Source organism: Odocoileus virginianus, chromosome 1 (genome assembly GCF_023699985.2).
Source record: "Odocoileus virginianus isolate 20LAN1187 ecotype Illinois chromosome 1, Ovbor_1.2, whole genome shotgun sequence".
In the NCBI taxonomy this organism is placed as follows: domain Eukaryota; kingdom Metazoa; phylum Chordata; class Mammalia; order Artiodactyla; family Cervidae; genus Odocoileus; species Odocoileus virginianus.
The window spans coordinates 71,341,588-71,367,605 of record NC_069674.1 but is presented as its reverse complement, the minus strand read 5'-3'; the positions used below and the strand labels follow the sequence as shown (position 1 = coordinate 71,367,605).

The 26,018-nt window shown below is 37.9% G+C and overlaps 1 protein-coding gene across 2 annotated transcripts in view; it reads left to right on the top strand.

Moving 5' to 3' along the window:
• GSAP (gamma-secretase activating protein) overlaps window positions 1–26,018 on the top strand; it is a 90,442-nt gene that overhangs the window by 33,192 nt on the left and 31,232 nt on the right. For both annotated transcript variants that reach the window (XM_020880312.2, XM_070469718.1), the window contains exons 13-18: window positions 8,610–8,687; window positions 10,113–10,190; window positions 14,846–14,938; window positions 15,063–15,280; window positions 23,805–23,874; window positions 24,398–24,480. In XM_020880312.2, coding sequence (XP_020735971.2) covers window positions 8,610–8,687; window positions 10,113–10,190; window positions 14,846–14,938; window positions 15,063–15,280; window positions 23,805–23,874; window positions 24,398–24,480 — 620 coding nt within the window. The remainder of the gene's footprint in view (window positions 1–8,609; window positions 8,688–10,112; window positions 10,191–14,845; window positions 14,939–15,062; window positions 15,281–23,804; window positions 23,875–24,397; window positions 24,481–26,018) is intronic.

Sequence of the window (26,018 nt, the reverse complement as noted above, 5' to 3'; positions counted from 1 at the left end):
GATTACTGTGATGTTGAATGGTTTGCCTTGGAAATAAACAGAGATCATTCTGTTGTTTTTGAGATTGCACCCAAGTACTGCATTTCAGACTCATGTTGACTATGCGGGCTATTCCATTTCTTCTAAGGGATTCTTTCCCTCTGTAGTAGATATAATGGTCATCTGAATTAAATTCGCCCATTCCAGTCCATTTTAGTTCACTGATTCCTAAAATGTTAATGTTCACTCTTGCCATCTCCTGTTTGACCACTTCCAATTTGCCTTAATTCATGGACCTAACATTCCAGGTTCCTATGCAATATTTTCTTTACAGCTTCAGGCTTTACTTCCATCCCCAGTCACATCCACAACTGGGTGTTGTTTTTGCTTTAGCTCTGTCTCTTCATTCTTTCTGAAGTTATTTCTCCACTGATCTTCAGTAGCATATTGGGCACCTACCGACCTGAGGAGTTCATCTTTCAGTCTCCTATATTTTTGCCTTTTCATACTGTTCATGGGGTTCTCAAGGCAAGAATGTTGAAGTGGTTTGCCATTCCCTTCTCCAGTGGACCATGTTTTTGTCAGAACTCTCCACCATGACCCGTCTGTCTTGGGTAGCCCTTGGGTAGCTCATAGTTTCATTGACTTAGGTAGACAAGGCTGTGGTCCTTGTGATCAGATTGGTTTGTTTTCTGTGATTGTGGTTTTCAGTCTGTCTTCCCTCTGATGGAGAAGGATAAGAGGCTTATGGAAGCTTCCTGATGGGAGAGTCTGACTGAGGTGGAAACTGGGTCTTGTTCTGAGCCATACTCAGTAAATCTTTAATCCAATTTTCTGTCAATGGATGAGGCTGTGTTCCCTCCCTGTTACTTGGCCTAAGGCCAATCTATGGTGGAGGTAACAAAGATAATGGTGACCTCCTTCAAAAGGTCCCATGCACACACTGCTGCACTCAGCGCCCCCAGCCCTGCAGCAGGCCACAGCCGACCAACGCCTCCGCCAGAGGCTCCTGGATACTCACAGGCAAGTCTGGGTCAGTCTCTTGTGAGTTCATGGAATTCTCCAGGCCAGAATACTGTAGTGGATAGCCTTTCCCTTCTCCAGGGGATTTTCCCAACCCAGGGATCAAACCCAGGTCTCCTGCATTGCAGGTAGATTCTTTACCAGCTGAGCTATCAGGGAAGCCCAAGAGAAGACAGAAGAGAAGACTCTACACATGGACATCACCAGATGGTCAACACCAAAATCTGATTGATTCTATTCTTTGCAGCTGAAGTTGGAGAAGCTCTATACCGTCAGCAAAAACAAGACTGGGAGCTGACTGTGACTCAGATCATGAACTCCTTATTGCCAAACTCAGACTTAAATTGAAGAAAGTAGTGAAAACCACTAGACCATTCAGGAATGACCTTAATCAAATCCCTTATGATTATAGAGAGGAAGTGATAAATAGATTCAAGGGATTAAATCTGATAGACAGAGTGCCTGAAGAATTATGAATGGAGGTTCATGACATTGTACAAGAGGCAGGGATCAAGACCATCCTCAAGAAAAAGAAATGCAAAAAGGCAAAATGGTTCTCTGAGGAGGCCTTACAAATAGCTGAGAAAAGAAGAGAAGCAAAAGGCAAAGGAGAAAAGGAAAGATATTCCCATTTGAATGCAGAGTTCCAAAGAATAGCAAGGAGAGATAAGAAAGCCTTCCTCAGTGATCAATGCAAAGAAATTGAGGAAAACAATAGAATGGGAAAGACTAGAGATCTCTTCAAGAAAATTAGAGATACCAAGGGAACATTTCATGCAAAGGTGGGCTCAATAAAGGACAGAAATGGTCTGGACCTAGCAAGCAGAAGATATTAAGAGGTGGCAAGGATACACAGAAGAACTATACAAAAAGGTCTTCACAACCCAGATAATCATGATGGTGTGATCACTCACCTAGAGCCAGACATCCTAGAATGTGAAGTCATGCAGGCCTTAGGAAGCATAACTATGAACAAAGCTAGTGGAGGTGATGGAATTCCAGTTGAGCTATTTCAAATCCTAAAAGATGATGCTGTGAAAGTGCTGCACTCAATATGTCAGCAAATTTGGAAAATTCAGCAGTGGCCCCAGGACTGGAAAAGATCAGTTTTCATTCTAATTCCAAAGAAAGGCAATGCCAAAGAATGCTCAAACTATTGTACAGTTGCACTTATCTCACACAAGTAAAGGGTCAAAAAAAGGGAGGAGGTTTAGGAATTAGATCTGGACATAAATATACAAACGTTGTGTAGATCATTCAAAGAAAAAGGAAGGAGTATGGGGAGACAAGAGGGAAACCAAGTGAGATGTTATAGCAGCCAAGAGCCAAGGGGATTTATAAAAAAGAGTGACTTTTAGTAGGTGGTGAAAAGTGGAGCCCATTAGGTATGGCTGCATGGAAGTTACTGTGTGTAGTTTGTGCTGGGTGATTGAGGTAAAATCTTGATTGTGCTGGGTGAAATCTCATGTGAGAATTGAAAAATTATAGCAACATGTGCATGCGTAAGAGAGGCAGCAGCTGGATGGGGAAGTGGGATTGTGGGGACATTATTTTTTGAGATGGTAGAGACTGTAGTATGTTTGAATGCTTATAGGATATTTAGTGGAAAAGAAAAGATGACAATATACAGCAGAGAGAAATAACTAGTAGAGTGAATTTGCTTAGAAGGTGGAATGTAATGGGATCCAGAGCTCATGTGGTGCCCCCAGGCTGGTTCTTCCCTGCTACTTAGTTTAAATCTGTTGGATATAAACAATCATTTTAGGTTTTTATTCTGTGAAGCTTTTATTCCTTTTTATTTTATTACCACAGGAATTTCTCACATATATTAGTAGTTCATAAATAGGCTATCTATGACATATCTTAAGAAATGTTAGGTTAATTTGGCAAAAGATGTGAAAGAGCCTGTTTTTCCTTGTCCAGGAGCCTTGCTTTTCAAAGTCAGCTTTGAAATCGAAAAAATAAGCCTGTTTCAAATGGGATGCTTTCAGATTTAAGATGAAATAAACCAAAAGAAGCACCCTTTTTATTTTCAACTCATAAGTTGTCAGTTCATGTATTTCCCAAATTACTTTTCAAAAACAGCTTTTGAAACTGTGATTAAAACAAACAAATACCTACTTCAGCAAATGGAGAAAGGCTCAAATTGTCTAATCCCTATATGGCTCCCTCTATAATAAGGAGCTTAGTTTTCCACTGGTGTGGAGAACAGAAAACATGGTTCTTGAAAGAAATGCCAATGGACTCAGGACCTTTTACAAACTCTACTTATTTCAACTATTACATTCATGCTGATGCTGTAATAACATTTGTTGTTCAGTTGTTCCATATTGGTCATTGAGAGCTACTTTGACCTTTCACCATCACTTCTTACCTGAATTTTCCTGCCCTAAGAAATGAAATGTGCTACCTTTCAGAGATTTAAAGGTTAAAATCTCAAAGATAAGGCTGATCATAAGAGTTAGTGGTGGGCAACAGTGCTCTGTTAATGTCAGACCACTGATTTATTAGGATTATGAGTTCCTATAGTTTTTTCTAATACATTTTTAACAATAGGAGGATGAATCAGGGACTTTCTACAGCATTGAAGGAAAGACTGAACACCCTATCTGAATTGCTTAGTTGTGTCCGACTCTTTGCAAACCCATGGACTATACTGTCCATGGAATTCTCCAGGCCAGAATACTGGAGTGGGTCAGTCAGTTCAGTCACTCAGTCGTGTCAGACTCTTTGCAACCCCATGAACTGCAGCATGCCAGGCCTCCCTATCCATCACCAACTGCCGGAGTCTACCCAAACCCATGTCCATTGAGTTGGTGATGCCATCCAACCATCTCATCCTCTGTCGTCCCCTTGTCCTCCTGCCCTCAGTCTTTCCCAGCATCAGGGTCTTTTTAAATGAGTCAGCTCTTCGCTTCAGGTGGCCAAAGTATTGGAGTTTCAGCTTCAACATCAGTCCTTCCAGTGAACACCCAGGACTGATCTCCTTTAGGATGGACTGGTTGGATCTCCTTGCAGTCCAAGGGACTCTCAAGAGTCTTCTCCAACACCACAGTTCAAAAGCATCAATTCTTCAGTGCTCAGCTTTCTTTGTGGTCCAACTGTCACATCCATACATGACTACTGGAAAAACCATAGCCTTGACTAGAGGGACCTTTGTTGGCAAAGTAATGTCTCTGCTTTTTAATATGCTGTCTAGGTTGGTCATAACTTTCTTTCCAAGGAGTAAGCGTCTTTTAATTTCTTGGCTGCAATCACCATCTGCAGTGATTTTTGATCCCCCCCAAATAAAGTCAGCCATTGTTTCCGCTGTTTCCCCATCTCTTTGCCATGAAGTGATGGGACCAGATGTCATGATCTTAGTTTTCTGAATGTTGAGCTTTAAGCCAACTTTTTCACTCTCCTCTTTCACTTTCATTAAGAGGCTCTTTAGTTCCTCTTCACTTTCTGCCATAAGGGTGGTGTCATCTGCATATCTGAGGTTATTGAAATTTCTTCCAGCAATCTTGATTCCAGCTTGTGCTTCCTCAAGCCCAGTATTTCTCATGATGTACTCTGCATATAAGTTAAATAAGCAGGGTGACAATATACAGCTTTGATGTACTCCTTTTCCTATTTGGAACCAGTCTGTTGTTCCATATCTGGTTCTAACTGTTGCTTCCTGACCTGCATACAGATTTCTCAAGAGGCAGGTCAGGTGGTCTGGTATGCCCACCTCTCAGAATTTTCCACAGTTTATTGTGATCCACACAGTCAATGGCTTTGGCATAGTCAATAAAGCAGAAATAGATGTTTTTCTGGAACTCTCTTGCTTTTTCGATGATCGAGTGGATGTTGGCAATTTGATCTCTGGTTCCTCTGCCTTTTCTAAAACCAGCTTGAACATCTGGAAGTTCACAGTTCATGTATTGTGGAAGCCTGACTTGGAGAATTTTGAGCATTACTTTACTAGCGTGTGAGATGAGTGCAATTGTGCAGTAGTTTGAGCATTCTTTGGCATTGCCTTTCTTTGGGATTGGAATGAAAACTGACCTTTTTCCAGTCCTGTGGCCACTGCTGAGTTTTCCAAATGTGCTGGTATATTGAGTGCAGCAGTTTCACAGCATCATCTTTTAGGACTTGAAATAACTCAACTGGAATTCCATAACCTCCACTAGCTGTGTTCATAGTGATGCTTCCTAAGGCCCAATTGACTTCACATTACAGGATATCTGGCTCTAGGTGAGTGTGAGTGATCATACCATCATTATTATCTGGGTTGTGAAGATCTTTTTTGTACAGTTCTTTTGTGTATTCTATCCATCCACCTCTTCTTAATATCTCCTGCTTCTGTTAGGTCCATACCATTTCTGTCCTTTATCTTTGAGTCCATCTTTGCCTGAATTTTGTTCCCTTGATATCTCTAATTTTCTTGAAGAGATCTATAGTCTTTCCCATTCTGTTGTTTTCTGACAGGGATCAAACCCAGGTCTCTTACATTGTGGATGGATTCTTTACCAGCCGAGCCTCCAGGGAAGCCCAAGAATACTGGAGTGGGTAGCCTATGCCTTCTACAGGGGTCTTGCCAACCCAGGAATCAAACCAGGATCTCCTGCACTGCAGGCGAATTCTTTACCAGCTTAGCTACCAGGGAAGCCTGAATCAGGGACTTTCTAAAGCATTGAAGGAAAGACTGCACTCCCTATCTTGAGAGTCAACCCTGAAGTGGTACTTAGAATGCTCTGTGTATTCTGGGTCCATGGTGGCTGTAATTCTTTCTTGTGCACCACCTACTGGGAGGTGGTAAGGGGTGAAAAGTGTAACTTCTCCGTCCTGCACATTTAATTGTAAGAGTTGCCCTTCACAAGTTCCCAGAATTAGGCCTCTGTTTTGCATTTTATAGAGCTTTTTACAATGAGATAATTTCCCTTGGAAAACTTTGCCCATAATAGCTTTCATTGTCCAAATGGTTTCCCCCAGGCTAGCCAACTTTGAGATATTATCTTCATCATTGATGAATATTCATTAAACATCGCTGTATACACCATTAAGAGCATGTTTTTTTTTTTTTCCCCCAAACTCTGACTTCCCCAAACTCATAAATAGCAGCAAAATTATTCTGGAATAATAATAGCAGCTAACCTTTATGACTACATATAACTTTTTTGCCAGAGCTTTATACATTATTATCTCATTTAACACTCATATTAGAACCACATGAAGGAGGTGCTATGTTTTCCTTATTTACAGATGAGGAAACTGAGGCTTATAGATTTCAATTAATATGATTCAGGCAAATGTAACAAATACTGATGCCTGAGTATCAGCCCCAGAGTTTCTGATTTAGTTTGTCTAGGTATCTGTGAGCTCAGGAAGCTTTAATGTGCTTTCAGAGGTGAGAACCAGTGCTCCAGAGCTGTGTTGTCACGTATGGTAGCCACTAGCCACCTGCGGCTATTTAAGTTGTTAAAATTAAATAAAATTTAAAAGGAGTTTGTCAGTCACAGTAGCCATCTTTTAAATGCTCAGTAGTCACATGTGGCTCATGGCTACCAGATCTAGAACCAGTAGAACATTTACACTATCAGAGAAAATTCTAGGAGCGGGACAGGTTTGCAGAGCCTGTGCACAGTCCATTTCCCCTTGCTGTGTCTTTTCTCCCCCTTTCTGATTGAGAAGGGGGACTAAGCTGCAACCTGTTTGGAGATACTTGCTATGATATCTGAATATGGCTCTCAATGTATGTTTTTACATAAGTTTATTCTACATCTCATGTTAACTTTCTTCAAAACAAGGAAAACAATAACCTCCATTCTCTAAAGAATGGTGTGTAGAGATTTTTTTCTAGAATGGAGATATAATCTTCCTTATATTGTTTATATTTCATGCTCATTCCTCAGGACATATTCCTAAAAGAACAGTTGCTGGGTCAACAGATGTGAATATATTTAATTCTCTGCACTGTTTTTTCAGAGAGGTTGTACTCATTCACCTTTCATAACTATTATTTGAGATTGTTCTTCCATTGGCAGAATTTATTATAATTTTTAAAACTTTGTTAATTTTAAAGGAAAAATGTGGTACCTTATTTTAATTCTTATTTCTTTATTATCAGAGAGAGGCTGAAGTTTTAACTCTGTCTGTTAAAAATGTCTTTGTCCTTGTGATCATAGAACATAAAAGAACAGGATAAACCAGTAGGTTTACATTCTATAGTAAACATATGGAATGTTTACTATATGAAAGTATTCAAAGTGGTACATGGAACTTTGGTAACTCTTTTAATTACTATTTTTGTTTATGCTTTAGTGTAGCATTATTTTATTTTTAGTGAGTCTGCTGTAGTTTTAAAGAAAGGTATTATTGTGTGATCTTTAAGCATAACGGTAATTTAAAATTTAACAGAATTGTTACCTTTTTTAATCTGATAAAGTTATTCTTTTTTGTCATTTCATGTTGAAAATATCACAATAAAATGAATTTCTAACAATTTATTGCAATCTTAAAAATCATTAAAAGAGTCAAAACTGATAAATACTATAACAGAATGCTTAAATACATCCTGAAATAGCCTTCTGAGGGAAAATTGACCTTTTTTCCCTACCGTGATTTTTAACAAAGGAACTCTAGTGGAATATGGTAGAGGAAATGATTCACTGAAGTAGAATAATGATAAGAGTTCACATAGCTAGTGAATATTCACTCTGGGACTAGAACCAGATTTCTCAAGTTCCTTTTCACCCTAGAAATCTCCTATTTCAGGTGATCACATAAATGCTGACATTAGAATAGAAGTATCAGTCTAAGCATAATGCCCTCATTTGTAAGTCATTGATGAATTTACCCATATGTACAGGTGGCAGCAGCTGCTGGACGTGATGGACAGTTTTACACATTGACGCGGGTGGGCAGGCTGAGGTTGTTCTGAAGTGGTGGGCTAAGTGAGGGCAGTCAGCGCTCATCTGGAAAAACCAGTCTATCCCAGGAGCTCTCCTTCAACCTTGGGCCACAGACCTCAGTGACCCAAATATAGGTGGGAACAGGCTCACACACCACTTGCTCTCATTGCCTCAGTTTGCCTTCCATTGTAAATAAATAATAAGACTGGAAACTGTCTGTAAAAAGGAGACATATTTTTGATCAACTGGGGTCCATAGCTATTAGCAATGACTGGAGAACAAACTGAAAAAGAGCACAACACTGGGGAGGATGTGTATGTGAGGAGAATCTCATGAAGCTTTGTAAACTTCTCTAGACTCCCATGATTTCGTATATGGAAGTCTCTCTCCATTTTCCTAGCATTCAATAGCCTACCACTATACATTGCATATAGTGTGTGCTGAGTAATTGTTGAATTGAAATTTCTTGAAAGTGAAAGTGAAGTCGCTCAGTCGTGTCCAACTCTGCGACCCCATGGACTGTAGCCTACCAGGCTCCTCCATCCGTGGGATTCTCCAGGCAAGGATACTGGAATTTCTTAGTAACTTGTTAATAGTTAATTTCTGGAATTTGGGAATAATCTATGAGGTAAATTGAGGCAGAACATCTAAAGGAATGGCAGTAAGATTAAGTAGCTTAGGAAACTTTGTGATTCTTTTAAGCTTTACTAAATACTTTCTTCCTTCTAGGAAGTTTGTGTGTATGTTACTGCCCGAACTTTGACTCTTGTGAACAAATCACATATTCAGTGTTCTACTTTCATAAAGGTACTTTTCATTTATTCTTTTTTTTTAGCATAATCACTTTTTCCAAATAGCGAAATATATAGATTTTAAAGTTTTATTACCTTATAACAAATTTGATCAGTACATCATATATCTGTATACCTATATAATACATATTTCCTAAAAAAATTTATGAATGATAGTGTTGTTAGCTAATTATTTTTATATTATTTTAAAAATAATATTGTGTAATATATATTTTTTCCTGACCTATATCTGTTTACCAGGGCTATAGACCAATGCAAAGAGTTGTATTTGCTGATAGTGTGTTTTTTATTTTTATATTATTACGAATTGAAAGGTACCTATAGATTTAGCTTACAAAGGTACGTAAGGTTTTAGTTTAAAAAGTTTCTACCATCTTAGACTTTAACAGCTCTTAAGACCTAATTAAGGTACATTTATTTCATTTCATACATCTGTGGCCCAAGAAATTGATATGTCAGTAGTCAGCCTGGAGGACAGGAGTGAAGTGTCCAATCTTTTCTAGTTCTGTAGTTGATATCAGAGTGCCCTTTAATAGTTTTAAAATTGACTTTTAATAGTTTTAGCCTGAACCATGCTAAAGAGTATTTATTCTGCTGGTTTAGTTGCTTAAAATTAGTAGCTATGTAATAATACTGTGGGTAGACTTAAAATTATTTAAAATTAGGATTTTCAAAAAAAATTATGCCTGGTCACACCAGATTTTATTCTGCAGCCATGCCTAATGTTACCTTCAGAAGTTAGAGATCAAAGTAAAAAATGTTTAATAACTTAATAATGAATAAAACAGAAGAAAATTCAGAAGACCTATATGCATGCTTTAATAATACAAGTTTGATATTTGTGGAACGTTTTCATACCTTTTTCAAATGGTTAATAATTAAATCCAGTAAATAGAACTTTTCTGAAAGTCGTACTAAGAGCTAATAAACGTGATTAAGAGTTAGGAGAATGGGACGTGAAGCCCAGTCCTACCTACCCTGAGTGTACTAGATAACTGACTCACAGTGGGCTTCCTCAGTGGTTCAGAGAAGTCTTCAAGGGCCTTAATGATGGCAAGGGTGTGGCACTGAACCTTGAGGCATGAGGGTCAAACAGCCACCTGGTCTTCTCCATCTCTTGGATTCTTAAGTAAAGTTCTTCAGATTCTTCTATCCCAGCACAAGCCACCGTTTAAGCTCTAAGATTGTGTGTAAGCCCGGAGCAACTACTGGCTTGTGACTACACTCAGGTGACCCGTCTTCAGTGCTGGCTTCTGGAGGATGATGGGGGAACCACGAGCTCTCGGACCCTGAAGACACCTGCTTTGTCGGTTTCACAGTTACTCAGTGTGGGGAGTGTGATGTGGAGTCACTGCCTTGGGTGGAATTGCAGCTCTTTGTTTCTTGACATCCTTTCTCTGGCCTGGTGTTCTCTCCGCAGGGCACAGCAAGACCTTCACGACTGCTCCTGGGAGTGTTGACTCACGTGTGACAAAGGGCATTACTTTTCTCAACCTTGGTGAGTGAGCAGCATATGTGTCTCTCTGCTCTGACCTTTCCTTCTGGTACATGTTAGGCCTTGTTTTTCTTTGCACCCCATTTTCTCATGCCTCTTTGGGACTCAGGTTGTGATGACTATGACTGACCTTTTTGAAGCCAGATAAGGGAAGGTTTTCTCTGGATACACTCCCACCACCACCAAAATGAGCTTTTTGAAAGGAGGGCTGGTGTGTGGGGGGGAAATGTATCTCCCTTCTTAGAACCTAGGATTTCAGCATTCCTGTGTTTTTAGTAGCAATCCTAAAAGATCATTTGTTAGTATAAAAATGATGACAGCGAATGAGATGTTTCTTAAAAACCTATGAGAAATAATACATCATGTTGTCCCTTGATTTTAGAGACAAAAACCCTTGAGAAATCATCTGTTCCCTGTTACTAATTGCTAAAAGCTTCTGAGTCCCATATATCATTTATAGATAGATCAGTTTGAGTGAGTTGTTTTTCACTGAGTAAATATGGTAAAGGGAACTTGAGTATTAGACTGAAATACATTAAGTGAAAAAAAAAACATATTAAGTGAGTCTATAATGAAGTCAGTAAAGAAGGGATTTATTGTGGCTCCCAGTGGAAAGCTGCTTTTCCATGACAGTTGGGATGAGTGGGCACAAACTGGTTAGTTAGTACAAGGCTAAACAGAACTATTGCTTGCCTGCATATGGGACATGGCACAGTATTTTTAAAAGAAAAACTTTAGGTTTAGAGCAGATGGGTTCTTTAATATTTTCTTTATCCCTGTTTCCCAGTTTGCCTACTGTCATGACAAAGGCTTGTAAAGGAACTGGGCAAAGAAAGAACCAAAATGATAAGAAAGTTTATCATTTTTTTGGTCTTTTAAATTGAAGTGTAATTAAGTTATAATATTATATTAATTTCAGGTGCACAACAGTGATTCATTATTTTTATAGATTATACTCCACTTAAAGTTATTACAAAATAATGGCTATGTTTCATTACCTATAAAATACATCTTTGTAACTTATTTATTTTGTACATACTTTGTACCTGTTAATCTCCTACCCTTATTTTGCCCTTATTCTCTCTCCTCACTGGTAACGACTAATCTGTTCTCTATATCTGTAAGTCTGCTTTTGTTTTGTTGTAGATAATTGCTTTATTTTTTTAGATTCTTCATATACGTGATACAGAATATTTCTTACTTCTCTATCTGACTTATTTCATTAAGCATAATACTCTCTAGGTCCAGCCACACTGTTGCAAAAAAAAGATTTTTATTTTGAATGATACTGTTGATGAGGGGAGATATCCTATGCTAAGTGGGTCAATATGTGGCAGTTTTTAATATGAGCTCTGAACCTGTGGGAAATTATTTCTGAGAGGCCTGATTCTACTGTATCCTGTGGTAAGAGAGATAAATGTAAGATTTCCTGGGTCTGAGACTTGATTCTTATCAGCAAAGCTATATCAGTATCCCATCTCTAGAGTGATGTGGGAAACTTTCCACTAAAAAAACTTCCCATTTTGCAAGGTCAAATGTATGCTTCCTTTTTTTTTAACCCCTAGGAATGACTCTCGATAAGGGCAGCCATGATTTAATCTATGATCTTTAGAATGTGGAGAGTGAAAAAATAGTAGAGCTTTGTAAAAATAAGCTATCTTACATAAATTGTCTTTCTTTCTTGAAACAGATTTTGTTACATAGGCACAAGTTTGTACCCAAGATGAAAACTATTCTAGAGGTGACTTTTATGACAACAGTATTGCTTTTTGTGTGAGGTCTTTTTGCAATTTATTGCATATAATTTCCCTGAAATGTCACCCTATTAGAAGGGGCATCTATTGATTTAAATATTAAAGAATAGAGTTTTAAGGGAAGTTTTTCATGAACCCCAAACCACCTCTGTATAAGACAGGTATATTTATACATTAAAAAACTGTCTTTTCTCAAATTAACACTATATTTTTTTTTTTTAACACTATATTCTAAGTGTTTTGCTTAAGGTTTCTTCATCTTTACAGCAATTCTTCTTGGTGATGTTATCCTTATTTTCAGTTCAGTCGCTCAGTCATGCCCAACTCTTTGAAATCCCATGGACTGCAGCACACCAGGCCTCCCTGTCCATCACCAACTTCTGGAGGTTACTCAAACTCATGTCCATTGAGTCAGTGATGCCATCCAACCATCTCATCCTCTGTTGTCCTCTTCTCCTCATGCCTTCCATCTTTCCCAGCATCAGGGTCTTTTCAAATGAGTCAGTTGTTTACATCAGGTAGCCACTTAAAGTATTGGAATTTCAGCTTCAGCATCAGTCTTTCCAGTGAATATTCAGGACTGATCTCCTTTAGGATGGACTGGTTGGATCTCCTTGCAGTCCAAGGGACTCTCAAGAGTCTTCTCCAACACCACAGTTCAAAAGTATCAATTCTTTGGTGCTCAGCTTTCTTTATAATCCAACTCTCACATCCATACATGACCACTGGAAAAACCATAGCCTTCACCAGACGGATCTTTGTTGGCAAAGTAATGTCTCTGCTTTTTAATATGCTGTCTCGGTTGGTCATGACTTTTCTTCCAAGGAGCAAGTGTCTTTTAATTTCGTGGCTGCAGTCATCACCTGCAGTGATTTTGGAGCCCCCCAAAATAAAGTCTGCCACTGTTTCCACTTTTTCTTCATCTATTAGCCATGAAGTGATGGGACTGGATGCCATGATCTTAGTTTCTGAATGTTGATAGCTCAGTTGGTAAAGAATCCCTACTTTACAGATAATGAAACTGAAACTCAGAAAGTCTGTGTTCTGTTCTCAAACTTCTTTTTGTGTCTCTCATCAGGGACACTGCTTCCCTTGTGGCTCAGCTGGTAAAGAATCCACCTGTAATGTGGGAGACCTGGGCTCAAACCCTGGGTTGGGAAGATCCCCTGAAGATCTTATATTAGTTTATTGCTGCAGTAAGAAATCACTACAAATTTAGCCCTTAAATAAGCAACACATTGTCTTGTGGTTCTGGAGGTCAAAATTCTAAAATGAGCAAGTCTTAGGGCATCAAGGTAGGGGCAGAAATGGTTCCTTCTGGAGATTTCAGGAAAGAGTTGATTCTTTGCCTCCTCCAGCATCTAGAGGCTAGCATCTCTTGGCTTGTGATCACATCACTCCAGTCTCTTTCATCATCGTATGGTCTTCTCTTCTGTAGTCAAATCTTCCTCTTCTTCCTTATAAAACCATTTGTGATTACATTCGGTCCAACTGGATAATGCAGGATACTGCTATCTCAAGATCCTTAATCACATCTTCAAGGTCTCCTTTATCACTTGAGGTGACATATTCATAGGCTCTGGGGATTACCACATGAACATCTTTGGGATGTTTAGCCTGCCATAGGTACTACTGACACTTTTGGTGAGACAGTAACTTTTGTGTGCACACTGAGAGATTTGACATTCTTGGAGCCCACTCATTCATCAAATGGCAGTATAAATCTCCCCTCTGCCTCAATAATTGTGACAACTTAGAACACCCTCATGTATTTCCAAATGCCCCCTTTCCCAGGGACATAGTACTACCGTAATTAACTGGTCAAGTAAGTGGTAGGATCAGGAGTTAATTAAGGTCATGATGTCTTTCCATTGTGCCCTACCGTATCATGATTTATGTTTTTCTACTTAAGTGCTGTTGTAATGATAACATTGCAACCACTTATGCTAAGTACTTTAGTATCACTTAATCCACAGTGACTTGAAAGGATAGCTATAAGTCAACTATTTAGAGTTTTACATCCTCTTTCCCTTCCACAGAATGCCTTTTATGAAAATAATTAGCATGTATTTCTTTACTTCTTAGGGAGAAAAAAACAAGTCTAGCTGGTTCGCTTATGTTAATAATCTAAATGCTTCATCTGCATGAAATTCACTCGTACTATATGGATTTTTCTGTTTTTCTAAGATCCTAGAAAAAATTATTGGCAAGGACTACTTCTATCCTGCCCCCCTCTCCAAAAACCTGTTTTGTATACCTTGCCTCAAATCCATATACAAAAATTCTGTTCTTTGTACAAAAAAATCTCATGAAGGGACTGTGAAGGTGTGAATTCTAGGCAGCTTGTTATGCAAGGAAATAAATTAGTACATCATGAAGTGTCAGAATGCCTACAGAGATTGTTTTGATGAATATCAGTTTAAAGGTTCTTTAGAGAAAATGCTGCTGCTGATGATAGTGGTGACAATGAGCAGTGGGCAAACATAAGAAATTAAATTTTAGAACTTCCTTCACATGTCAGAAATTATGAAGGAAATTCCCATGATAAACTATTTCCAGCCTGTCATATTAAGGAATAATTCATGTTGCTGGATATTTTTTAATTCTTATTTTTTTTCTCAGAGTTCATTCAGATTCATATAAAGCAACAATTCATAAACAAAACTACAGATATAAATTAAGATAACCATAGTTAAATATCTAAAGAAAGCTATAGGTAGAAATAAATGATATCTTGCTAGTAAGATGAAACATACTGACATCAGACAGCTTTTTATTACATTGGTCAAAATTTCTGTGTTTTAAGAGATTCAAAGAAAAATAGGGATACTGTAAAGTTGTTGACTTTAATCTATATTGTACAGCACTTGCCACTTGGAGCTGACTTAAATCTCTCTTCCATAGACTATTACGTGGCCGTTTACTTACCTGGTCATTTCTTTCATCTCCTTAACATTCAACATCCAGACCTGATCTGCCACAGTCTGTTTCTGACAGGTATGCCTGTAGTTTTTCCTTCATGAACATGGTCTGTTTGGGTTCATTTAAATGTTAATATTTATATTTGGGGGAGTGGGGTTCTTTTATTTGCTGATCTCCTTTTTTTTTTTTTTTTGGCCAGAGAACAGTGAAGTGATTGATATGCTACCTCATAGTCCTTTACAGTCACTGTCAGGGTCTCTGGTCCTGGATTCGTGTTCTGGAAAGCTCTACAGGGCGCTCCTCAACCAGTCATATTTATTGGAGTTCCTGTGGAACACCCGGCTGGACTGTGAGAGGATGGCCTTGCTTCACTGTGTGCTCTCATGTGGCCGAGACCCACGGCGACTGGAAGCCAAGGTGGGAATGTAGCTTAAGTTTAGAAATCTGCAAATGGACAACCCTAGATGTATATGTTTAGTGGTTGAAATGAACAGAAGTTAGGTTTATTTGGTGACAACTGAGGTTTATCGTTTTTGTCCTGACTTGAAGGTATTCTTCCCTTGTGCTCTCCTTTTTTATGCACACAGACCTCATACTGTGAGGCATGTCTGTTCTTTTCACTATTCTCTTTTCCATATTGTGAGTGAATGTTAGCTCTATCAGTAACATTCCAAGGAAGTGCTCAGTCAAATAGAGAGTTTCTCAAATATCTACTTTTTCTCCCGGCTGTATTTTGTGAATCTCATCAAAAGGACAACATCTATTTATTACACTTTAATTAGAGATAGCTCACATTTATATTTCACATTATAGTTTACGAAGCACTTTCATACATCTTATTGCTTAATTTTACAACTATTTGGTGAAGCTGGAGAAACCCTTCATTAGACTTGATTGGGACCAATGGGTAGTTGATCAGTTGAAAAAAGATATCTTAAATATTTTATTATTTTAACCTAAAACATGTAGATGTACATTTATTTCCCTATCTTTTGATGTAGATTAAGGTCCATTCTTTGTCAGCTAATTGGAGTTAAAAATTATTTTTCTTACATAAAACCACTACTAATGTCATAGCTTTATCTGTACCTGTAAGGCTCTTCCAGTTACTTTCTTTTTCTTTTCTTTTCATTTTATCCTCTAAGGGGGTCAATAGTTTAAAGATCCTTTCAAAGCAGTTTGTATATTATCAGGCAGTTTTTCCTATTATAGTTGTCTCACACCTACTTTTTTAATAAAGTGTTTTTAGAGATATGCCTTGGAGTCTTTCCCAAACATTCAACTTTATTTGTGTGTGTGTGTCTGAAAATATCTTTATTTGACCTTTACTTATAGCAGGGAGTGAGATTTATATTGAGAGTTTTGAGGGGAATAACAAGAGAAGAAATGATGATAAGGACCATTACCAGCAGCCATGCCAGCATCCCAGGCTCATAACTGCTGGGGAAAGCTGCTCTCCTTCTTTAATGATCATTTAACTGAGTATAGATATGAAGTTGATAGTTACTTTCTCTTATTTAGAAAATAGTAGAGAAGGACCCAAGGCAAGGGAGCCCCCTAAGTGCCTGAACGGGCAGAGCTATGGAGAAGGACTGGCCAAAGAGGCCTTCTGATCACCAGCTACAAGAAGCTCAACAAAAGACTCTGGTAGGGCCATAACTCCTGCCGCAGAGGCAGTCCATGTCCCTGCACACTTGGCGCCGGCAGGGTCCCCGCAAGCCAAGCAGCTGCACCACCTTCACGCTCAACTCTCACTGGGGCTGAGCTGCCACAGGCAAAAGAAACAGTCTTGCGTTTGTGCGCACAGGGTCGCTTCGATCGTGTCCGACTCTTTGTGATCCTGTAGACTGTGGCCTGCCAGGCTTCTCTGTCAGAGAGGGGTTCTCCAGGCAAGATACTGGAGTGTATTGGCCAAGACTGGTTGCCATACCCTTCTAGAACACTATATTTCCTACTACCCTAACCGTCAACCCCCCTGAGTACCTGGTGCTGCCAGAACCCCTGCGACCCAAGCAGCTGCACCACCTCCGCACCTGGCCCTCACAGGGGCAAACCCAGGTCCTCCAGGGCAGCCTCAGGAGCAAACCCCAGTGGATGATCCACATGTAGAGGTGGAAATAAAACCACAATGGAAACCCAGGGGCAGTGTTGCTAAGGAAGAAGATCCAAAACCTTCCTACCAGCTGTACAAGCTGCAGATTAAATCCACATGATCAACCAGGCAGACTCTGTGTGTATGCATATATAAAAGGCCATTGAGAGCTCCCACAAAAGAAGATGCACTAGCTCTGATAGCTGTGGACATTGGAGATAAGAACACAGAGGAGTAGGAACAGATTAGAATCTGAGCAGCTTCCACAGCAGGTCCAGAGATCAGCACAGTGTTGGAGGGCATTCTAGGGAGGTAAGCACAGGAAAGGACTCTGAGAAGACTGACTCAAGAAAAACATTTATTATTCTTATTTTTTTACTTGTTCTGTAGATACTTTTGGATTGTTTTTTCTCCCCCCCCCCCCCCCCCCCCCCCAGCCTGTTGTAGTTGTTGATTTTATTGGCACTAAGAAACCCAGTTAAGCTTTTGAGCTTCTTTTTCCCCCTCAGTCACATGTTATTGTTGTCATAAACCTCTGCCTCTACATTGGGCTTTTGCAGTTCTGTGGAGTTTTCTTCTTTTTTTTTTTCCTTTTCTCTTTTTTCAATTTTAATTTTTTAAACCTATTATTATTTTTTCCTACATTTATTTCTTTGTTTGCTTTTCCTACTGTTCTTTTCCCCTTGCAGTTAATCTTTAACATATATAAACATTTATATGTTATATTTAACATATCTACATTTAACATTATCTTCCTCTATTTAACTCTGCATAGCTATTCTTTCTTTCCTTTCTTTCTCTCCTTTCCTATCAACATATTTTTTGCTTTTATTTTCATTGCTTTTTTCCCCAGTTGGCACTTTGCTCTAGTTTTTTTTCCCAGTTTGTGCTTTAATTAGTGTTCTTCTGGTAGATATAATTTTTGGTTTCCTTTGTTCACCAGGTCAATCTATTGTACTTTATTTTTGTTGAACTGTTTTGATTTTGCTTGTGGGTGTATATACTGACAAAGCTGACAAAGACAAGCAAAGGTTAAGAGAATTCAGTACCACCAAACCAGCTTTACAACAAATGTTAAAGGGACCTATATAGTCAGGAAATACAAGAGAAGAAAAAAGATCTACAAAATCAACCCCAAACAATTAGAAAATGGTAATAGGAACATATATATCAATAATTACTTTAAATGTAAGTGCACTAAATCCTGCAGTCAGGCTGATTCATGTCAATGTATGGCAAAAACCACTACAATATTGTAAAGGAATTAGCCTCCAACTAATAAAAATAAATGGAAAAAAAATAAAGACAAACCTGGAAAATAAAAAAATAAGAAAATAAATCCTCCAATCAAAAGACACAGACTGGCTGAATGGATACAAAAACAAGATCCATATATATGCTGTCTACAAGAAACCCACTTCAGACCTAAAGACACATATAGACTGAAAGTGAGAGGATGGAAAAATATATTCCATGCAAATGGGAAGCAAAAGAAAGCTGGAGCAGCAATCCTCATAGCAGACAAAATAGACCTTAAAATAAAGAAGATTACAGGAGATAAGGAAGGACACTGCATAATGAACAGGGGAATCAATCCAAGAGGAAGACATAACAATTGTAAATATCTATGCACCCAACATAGGAGCACCTCAATCCATAAGACAAACACTAACAGACATAAAAGGGGAAATTGACAGTAACACAGTAATAATAGGAGACTTAAACACCCCACTCACACCAATGGACAGGCCATCAAAACGGAAAATTAACAAGGAAACACAAGCCTTAAATGATATATTAGATGAGATGGATCTCAATAATATCTTCAGGACATTCCATCCAAATGCAGAAGAATACACCTTTCTCTCAACTGCACATGGAACATTCTCCAGGATAGACCACATCTTGGATCACAAATCAAACCTCAGTAAATTTAAGAAAAATGAAATCTTATCAAGCATCTTCTCCAACCACAATGCTATGAGACTGGATATCAATTACAAGAAAAAAACTGTAAGAAACACAAACACATGGAGATTAAACAACAAGTTTCTAAATAACCAACAGGTTACTGAAGATATCGAAAGGGAAATAAAAAAATGTTTAGAAACAAATAACAATGAAAACACAACTTAAAACCTATGGGGTGAAGCAAAAACAGTCCTAAAAGGGAAGTTTATAGCAATACAATCCTACCTTAAGAAACAAGAAAAACATCAAATAGATAGCCTAATGTTACACCTAAAACAACTGGAAATGGAAAAAGAAGAACAAAAAAAACCCCCAAAATTAGTAGAAGGAGAGAAATCATAAAGATCCAAGCAGACATAAATGAAAAAGAAATGAAAGAAGCAATAGTAAAGATTAATAAAACTAAAAGCTGATTCTTTGAGAAGATAAACAAAATTGACAAACCCTTAGCCAGACTCATCAAGAAAAAAAGAGAGAAGAATCAAATCAACAAAATTAGAAATGAAAAAGTAGAGGTTACAACAGACAATGCAGAAATACAAAGGATTATAAGAGACTATTATGAACAACCATATGGCAATAAAATAGATAACCTGTAAGAAATGGACAGATTCTTAGAAAGGTTCAATCTTCCAGGGCTGAACCAGAAAGAAATAGAAATAATGAACAATCCAGTTACAAGTACTGAAATTGAAGCTGTGATCAGAAATCTCCCAAAAAACAAAAGCCCAGGACCAGATGGCTTCATAGGAGAATTCTGTCATTTAGAGAAGAGCTAATGCCCATCCTTCTAAAACTCTTTCAAAAAATTGCAGGGGAAGGGACACTTCCAAATTCATTCTACAAGGCCACCATCACCCTGATACCAAAACCAAACAGACAACACAAAAAAAGAAAACTACAGGCCAATAATCACTGATGAATGTAGATGCAAAAATCCTCAACAGAGTTTTAGCAAACAGAGTTCAGCAACACATCAAAAAACACACACCATGATCAAGTTGGGTTTATTCCAGGAATGCAAGGATTCTTCACTATACGGAAATCAATTTGATAGACCATATTAACAAATTGAAAGATACAAACCATATGATGATCTAAATAGATGCAGAAAAAGCCTTTGACAAAATTCATCAACTATTTATGATTAAAACTCTTCAAAACAGTTTGAAGAATACACAGAAGGAAACTACCTCAACATAGTAAAGGCCATATATGATAAGCCTACAGCAAACATTATTCTCAATGGTGAAAAACTGAAAGCATTCCCCCTAAGATCAGGAACAATACATGGGTGTCCACTTTCACCACTGTTACTCAACATGGTTCTGGAAGTCCTAACTACAGCAATCAGAGAAGAAAAAGAAATAAAAGGAATCCAGATTGAAGAAGAAGAAGTAAAGCTCTCACTGTTTGCAGATGACATGATACTGTACATAGAAAACCCTAAAGATAGTATCAGAAAATTACTAGAGCTAATCAGTGGATTTAGTAAGGTTGCAGGATACAAAATCAATACACAGAAATCACTTGCATTTCTATATACTAACAATGAAAAATTAAAAAGAGAAATTAAGGAATCAATCCCATTAACTAAGGCAACAAAAAGAATTAAATATCTAGAAATTAACTTACCTAAGGAGACAAAAGAACTATACACAGAAAATTATAAGACACTAATGAAAGAAATCAAAGATGACATAAACAGATGGACAGATATTTTGTTCCTGGGTAGGAAGAATCAATATTGTGAAAATGACTGTACTACCAAATGCATTCTACAGATTTAATGCGATCCCTCTCAAATTACCAATGGCATTTTTCACAGAACTAGAACAAAAAATTTCACAATTCATATGGAAACACAAAAGACCCTGAACAGCCAAAGCAGTCTTGAGAAAGAAGACTGGAGCTGGAGGAATCAACCTTCCTGACTTCAGATTATACTACAAAGCTACAGTCATCAAGACAGTATGGTACTTATACAAAAACAAAGATACAGACCAAGGGAACAAGATAGAAAACCCAGAGATAAACCCATGCACCTATGGGAACCTTATTTTTGACAGAGGAGGCAAGAATATACAATGGGGCAAAGACAGTCTCTTCAATAAATGGTGCTGGAAAAACCAGACAGTTACATGTAAAAGAATGAAATTAGAACACTTCCTAACGCCATACACAAAGATAAACTCAAAATGGATGAAAGACCTAAATGTAAGACCAGAAACTATAAAAACTCTTAGAGGAAAACATAGGCAGAACACTCAAAGATGTAAATCAAAGCAAGATCCTCTGTGACCCACCTTCTAGAGTAACAGAAATAAAAACAAAAGTAAGCAACTGGGACTTAATTAAACTTAAAAGCTTTTTCACAGCAAAGGAAAGCACATAAGCAAAGTGAAAACACAACCCTCAGAATGGGAGAAAATAATAGCAAATGAAATAACTGACAAAGGATTAATTTCCAAAATATACAAGTACCTCATTTAACTCAATGGCAGAAAAACAAAATACCCAATCAAAAAATGAGAAAAAAACCTAAACAGACATTTCTCCAAAGAAGACATACAAATGGCTAACAAACACATGAAAAGATGCTCAACATCACTCATTATTAGAGAAATGCAAATCAAAACTACAATGAGATATCACCTAACACTGGTCAGAATGGCCCTCATCAAGAAGTCTACAAACAGTAAATGCTGGAGAGGGTATTGAGAAAAGGGAACGCTCTTGCACTGTTGGTGGGAATGTAAATTGATACAGCCACCATGGAAGATGGTATGGAGATTCCTTAAAAAACTAGGAATAAAACCACCATATGACCCAGCAATCCCACTCCTAGGCATATACCCTGAGGAAACCAAACTTGAAAGAGACACATGTATCCCATTGTTCACTGCAGCACTATTTACAATTAGCTAGAACATGGAAGCAACCTAGATGTCCATTGACAGATGAATGGATAAAGAAGTTGTGGTACATCTACACAATGGAATATTACTCAGCCATAAAAAGGAATGCATTTGAATCAGTTCTAATGAGGTGGATGAGCCTAGAACCTATTATACAGAGTGAAATGAGTCAGAAAGAGAAAGATAAATACTGTATTCTAATGTATATATACAGAATCTAGAGAAATAGTACTGAAGAATTTATTTACAGGGCAAAAATGGAGAAACAGACATAGAGAATAGACTTATGGACACAAGGAGAGGGGAGGAGAGGGTGAGATGTATGGAAAGAGTAACAAGGAAACTTACATTACCATATGTAAAATAGATAGCCAACGGGAATTTGATGTATGGCTTAGGAAATGGAAACAGGGGCTTTGTGTCGGCCTGGAGGGGTGGGGTGGGGAGGGAGGTTAAAAGAAAAACAAGAAAGAAAATAGTATTTGATCATCTATGACATCTGTTGTAACCAGTCAAAAATCTGCTGTCTGATTGCTGCTCCTTTTCAGATACATATTTTAAGATTTTTATATCATCTTGCATATTCTGTAGTTTCGTTGCAATGTATTAGCTGTGGATTTGTGTTATGTATCTTCTTCAGGATTTAGAGTTCTATTGCAAACTGGTCTAATGATCTTTCATTATGGAAAATTCTCTACCAATATGTCTTTGACTCTTATCTCTCTTTCATTCTATCTCTGATTTATTTCTGTAATCCTTATTAGCTGTATCTTGGAGCTTCTTGCTTTGTGTTCCTTGTCTCAATTTCTCTTTCATCTTTATACCAACTCTTTGTCTCTTTGAGCTGTATTTTGAGCATTTTGTTTTTTCAGCTTTATCTTCTTTTTTTCAAACTGGAGTATAGCTGCTTTGCAGTGTTGTGTTAGTTCCTGCTGACAGCAAAGTGAATCAACTATCCATATACTCACATCTCCCCCAGGAACCTTCCTCCCACTTCCTGCCTCAGACTCTAGGGCGTCACAGAGCGCTGAGCCGAGCTCCCCGAGCGCTGCAGCAGCTTCCTTCTAGCCAAGACCTCAACTTTTCCGACCCACCAATATTCTTTTTGTGTCCGTATTTCACTTGTCTGGGGGGTAATATTTTATTAATATTTAAAGATTTAAATATTATTTAAACATCTAGTTGTTTAAATATTTAAAGAATATTTGAACATTTAAATTTAATAATATTTAAATAATATAGTCAAACAATCAAATATTTAAATAATATCAATTAATAATATCAATATTATTATTAAATGTTTAAATATTGTTTAAAAACATTATTTAAATATTTAATTGTTCAAAATAAGACAACCAGCATGACACGTTTGGAAATAAGAACAACTTATTGGCAGGATCAGAAATGTGAGAGGCTCCATGGCTAGTCAAACCTCATAGCATCAGTTCTAAGGTTCAGGAACAAAGAGTTTTGTTTCTGCAGCAGGCTGTTATAGAGGTTGATTGAGAGAATCATAGATATAATAGGGATTATACTGTCCTTGAGAAGACAGCATAGCCATGCTGACAACGATTAAATGGTGTGACTGTGCTGAAATTCAAACCCAGGTCTACTGCCTCCAGGCTCAGTGGTTGAGTTTGGTTTTCTCCTGTATCGATAGCTCTTCAGGCCGTGATTTTGCTGTTATATATCCTACTCTAGCAAAAACAAACCCTGGATTCAAGAAGACTTATTTGGATCCCAGCCAAGGGCGTTTATTAAAATGATGTATGAAGAGGACCTCATTTATAGTGCTATTTTACCCATTCAGCTTTGTTATGTAGAAGTGAGTGTATTCCTAGGCAATTCTAAAATAGATATCACACTTTAAAAGATTCATGCATATCTTGTACTTTTTTGGTGGTGGGAGGGCACGGTTTAGACTTAAATACCAACGGAATTGTCTTCTTACTTTTTAAAGATTATTCAGTGGATTTCTGAGAACATCTCTGCCTGCCATTCATTTGACCTCATTCGGGAATTTATAATTGGTAGGTGTTCCTGATGGTGCATGTTAAATTGAATCCGTGATCCTTTTGCTTAAGGGAAAGCAGTAAATTGATAATGCCTCAATATGTCAAAATGTTGGATAGGAGCATTTTATTTTTAAACTCTATTGTAGTCAGCAGCTAATTAGACTTCATTCTCTTGTGGTTTTGCAAGAAGCTGTGACTCTTCAGAGACTGATGAAATATAACACATGATCTTGATTCTATAACCTTATTAGTGATTTTTTCTTTCCAGTAAAAAGTAGTGCTCAGCATTGTGTTGGCTGGTTCTGTGTGAAGTGATATAATGTCATTTTGACAGATGTAAATGTCAAATAATTTTTGAAATTGTTATCAATGTAAAAAGTAGAACCTGAACAGCAGATAGAACCATGATGATTAGCCTTTTGAGAATGAAGAAAAAGACAATGAAAACTTTTGTTAGTTTGCTTGTTTTGGTGAATTACAAAGTCTACTGCCTTTTCTTCATATTAAAACATGTCTCTCCCTCCCCAAACTTACTCAGCTTCTTCATATTGGAGCATTTATCCAGAGACAAGTAACATGGATAAACTTTTGCCATATTCCTCACTGCTCACTTGGGATACAGTAAGTTAACACTTTATATATTTCTTGTGTAATTAAAATTGATTCACAGTTGTGAGTCAGTTGTAGGACATCCTTGTCACAGTAACCAAGGCCATGATTTCATTTCTATTTTACCTCATAAGAATCTGAAAGTGAAAGTCACTCAGTTGTGTCCGACTCTTTGCCATCCCGTGGACTATACAGTTCATGGAATTCTCCAGGCCAGAATGCTGAAGTGGGTAGCCGTTCCCTTCTCCAGGGGATCTTCCCAACCCAGGGATCAAACCACATTGCAGGTGGATTCTTTTCCAGCTGAGCCACAAGGAAAGCCCAGGAATACTGGAGTGGGTAGCCTATCCCTACTCCAGCGGATCTTCCCAACCCAAGAACCAAACTGGGGTCTCCTGCATTACAGGCAGATTCTTTACCAACTGAACTATCAGGGAAGCCCCCATAAGGATCTGAATTGGAGATTTCTGGTAGAAGAGACAGTGAATTGTTACTGTTGGCCAAATGTATTTAACATAAAACTCTAGAATTGAAGGAGAAGATACAGTGTATGTGTTACCCTTCCTACTACCAAGCAGAATAGGGAAGCTTCTATCATCTTCAAATTGTTTTAGTTTTTAAAGATTTTTTAACAGCAGGAGTAGATGAAAATAAATCTTAGGATTTTATAAATGAGCAGCGGCTGGACCACTGCTATTATTCAGAGCCATTCTATTTACTTAGTAGATTAGCACCTTCATAAGCTTTTCCCCCAGCCTTAGGAAGAAAAGCTGTGATAACTCTAGAGTGTCAAGATCAGTTAAAGTCAGTAATCTTAAGCAAATTCACCCCATTCATCGTTTTCTTCCTGTTGGTCCAGACTCCCTTCCTTTTAGTTGGGAAAAAGTGTTTCAGGAGAAAACATTGTTCATTTTCTCTTGAATGTGGTTCAATAAACTGAACTTTGTTGGATCACAAGTGAAAATCATGTACAGGCTGCCCCTAAAAAAGGTTCTGCCTCTCCTGCTTTCATGTTTAGATGTTAGAACTACTGTGTGCTTACTCTTGAGGCAGAAGTTTGTATCAACAAGGCATTTAGAAAAATAAATTTATTTCAGGAGACACAGGAAAATAAGTACTAGGATAAACTGTAACACTTCCCATTTTGTTTTAAAGCTATCTAAATTTAATCCTTTAAAAAGGCCTTTCAGATGTGTTTGATTTTTTTTTTTTTTTTTGGTGTTGGCCCTGTCATGCAGCATGGGATCCCAGTTCCCTCCACCCGGGACCGAAGCTGTGCCCCGTGCAGTGGAAGCACGGAGTCTTAACCACTAGGGAAGACTTAATCACTGGTTTTCCAGCCAGGGAAGTCCCATGTTTGATTAATTTCTAAATTATTGACATACACAATGGTAGTGTTTTCCTGAAGGCCCTTTCTTCTTGTCTCTCACTGTTAGAGTTGTTAAACTTTCATGGCTCATTGTAAAGTTATGAGGGAAAGATCTGAGCTTGTTTCTTCTCCAGGTCCTCACTGTTTGAAGAACATTCTTCAAACGTGCAGACTCTGTGGT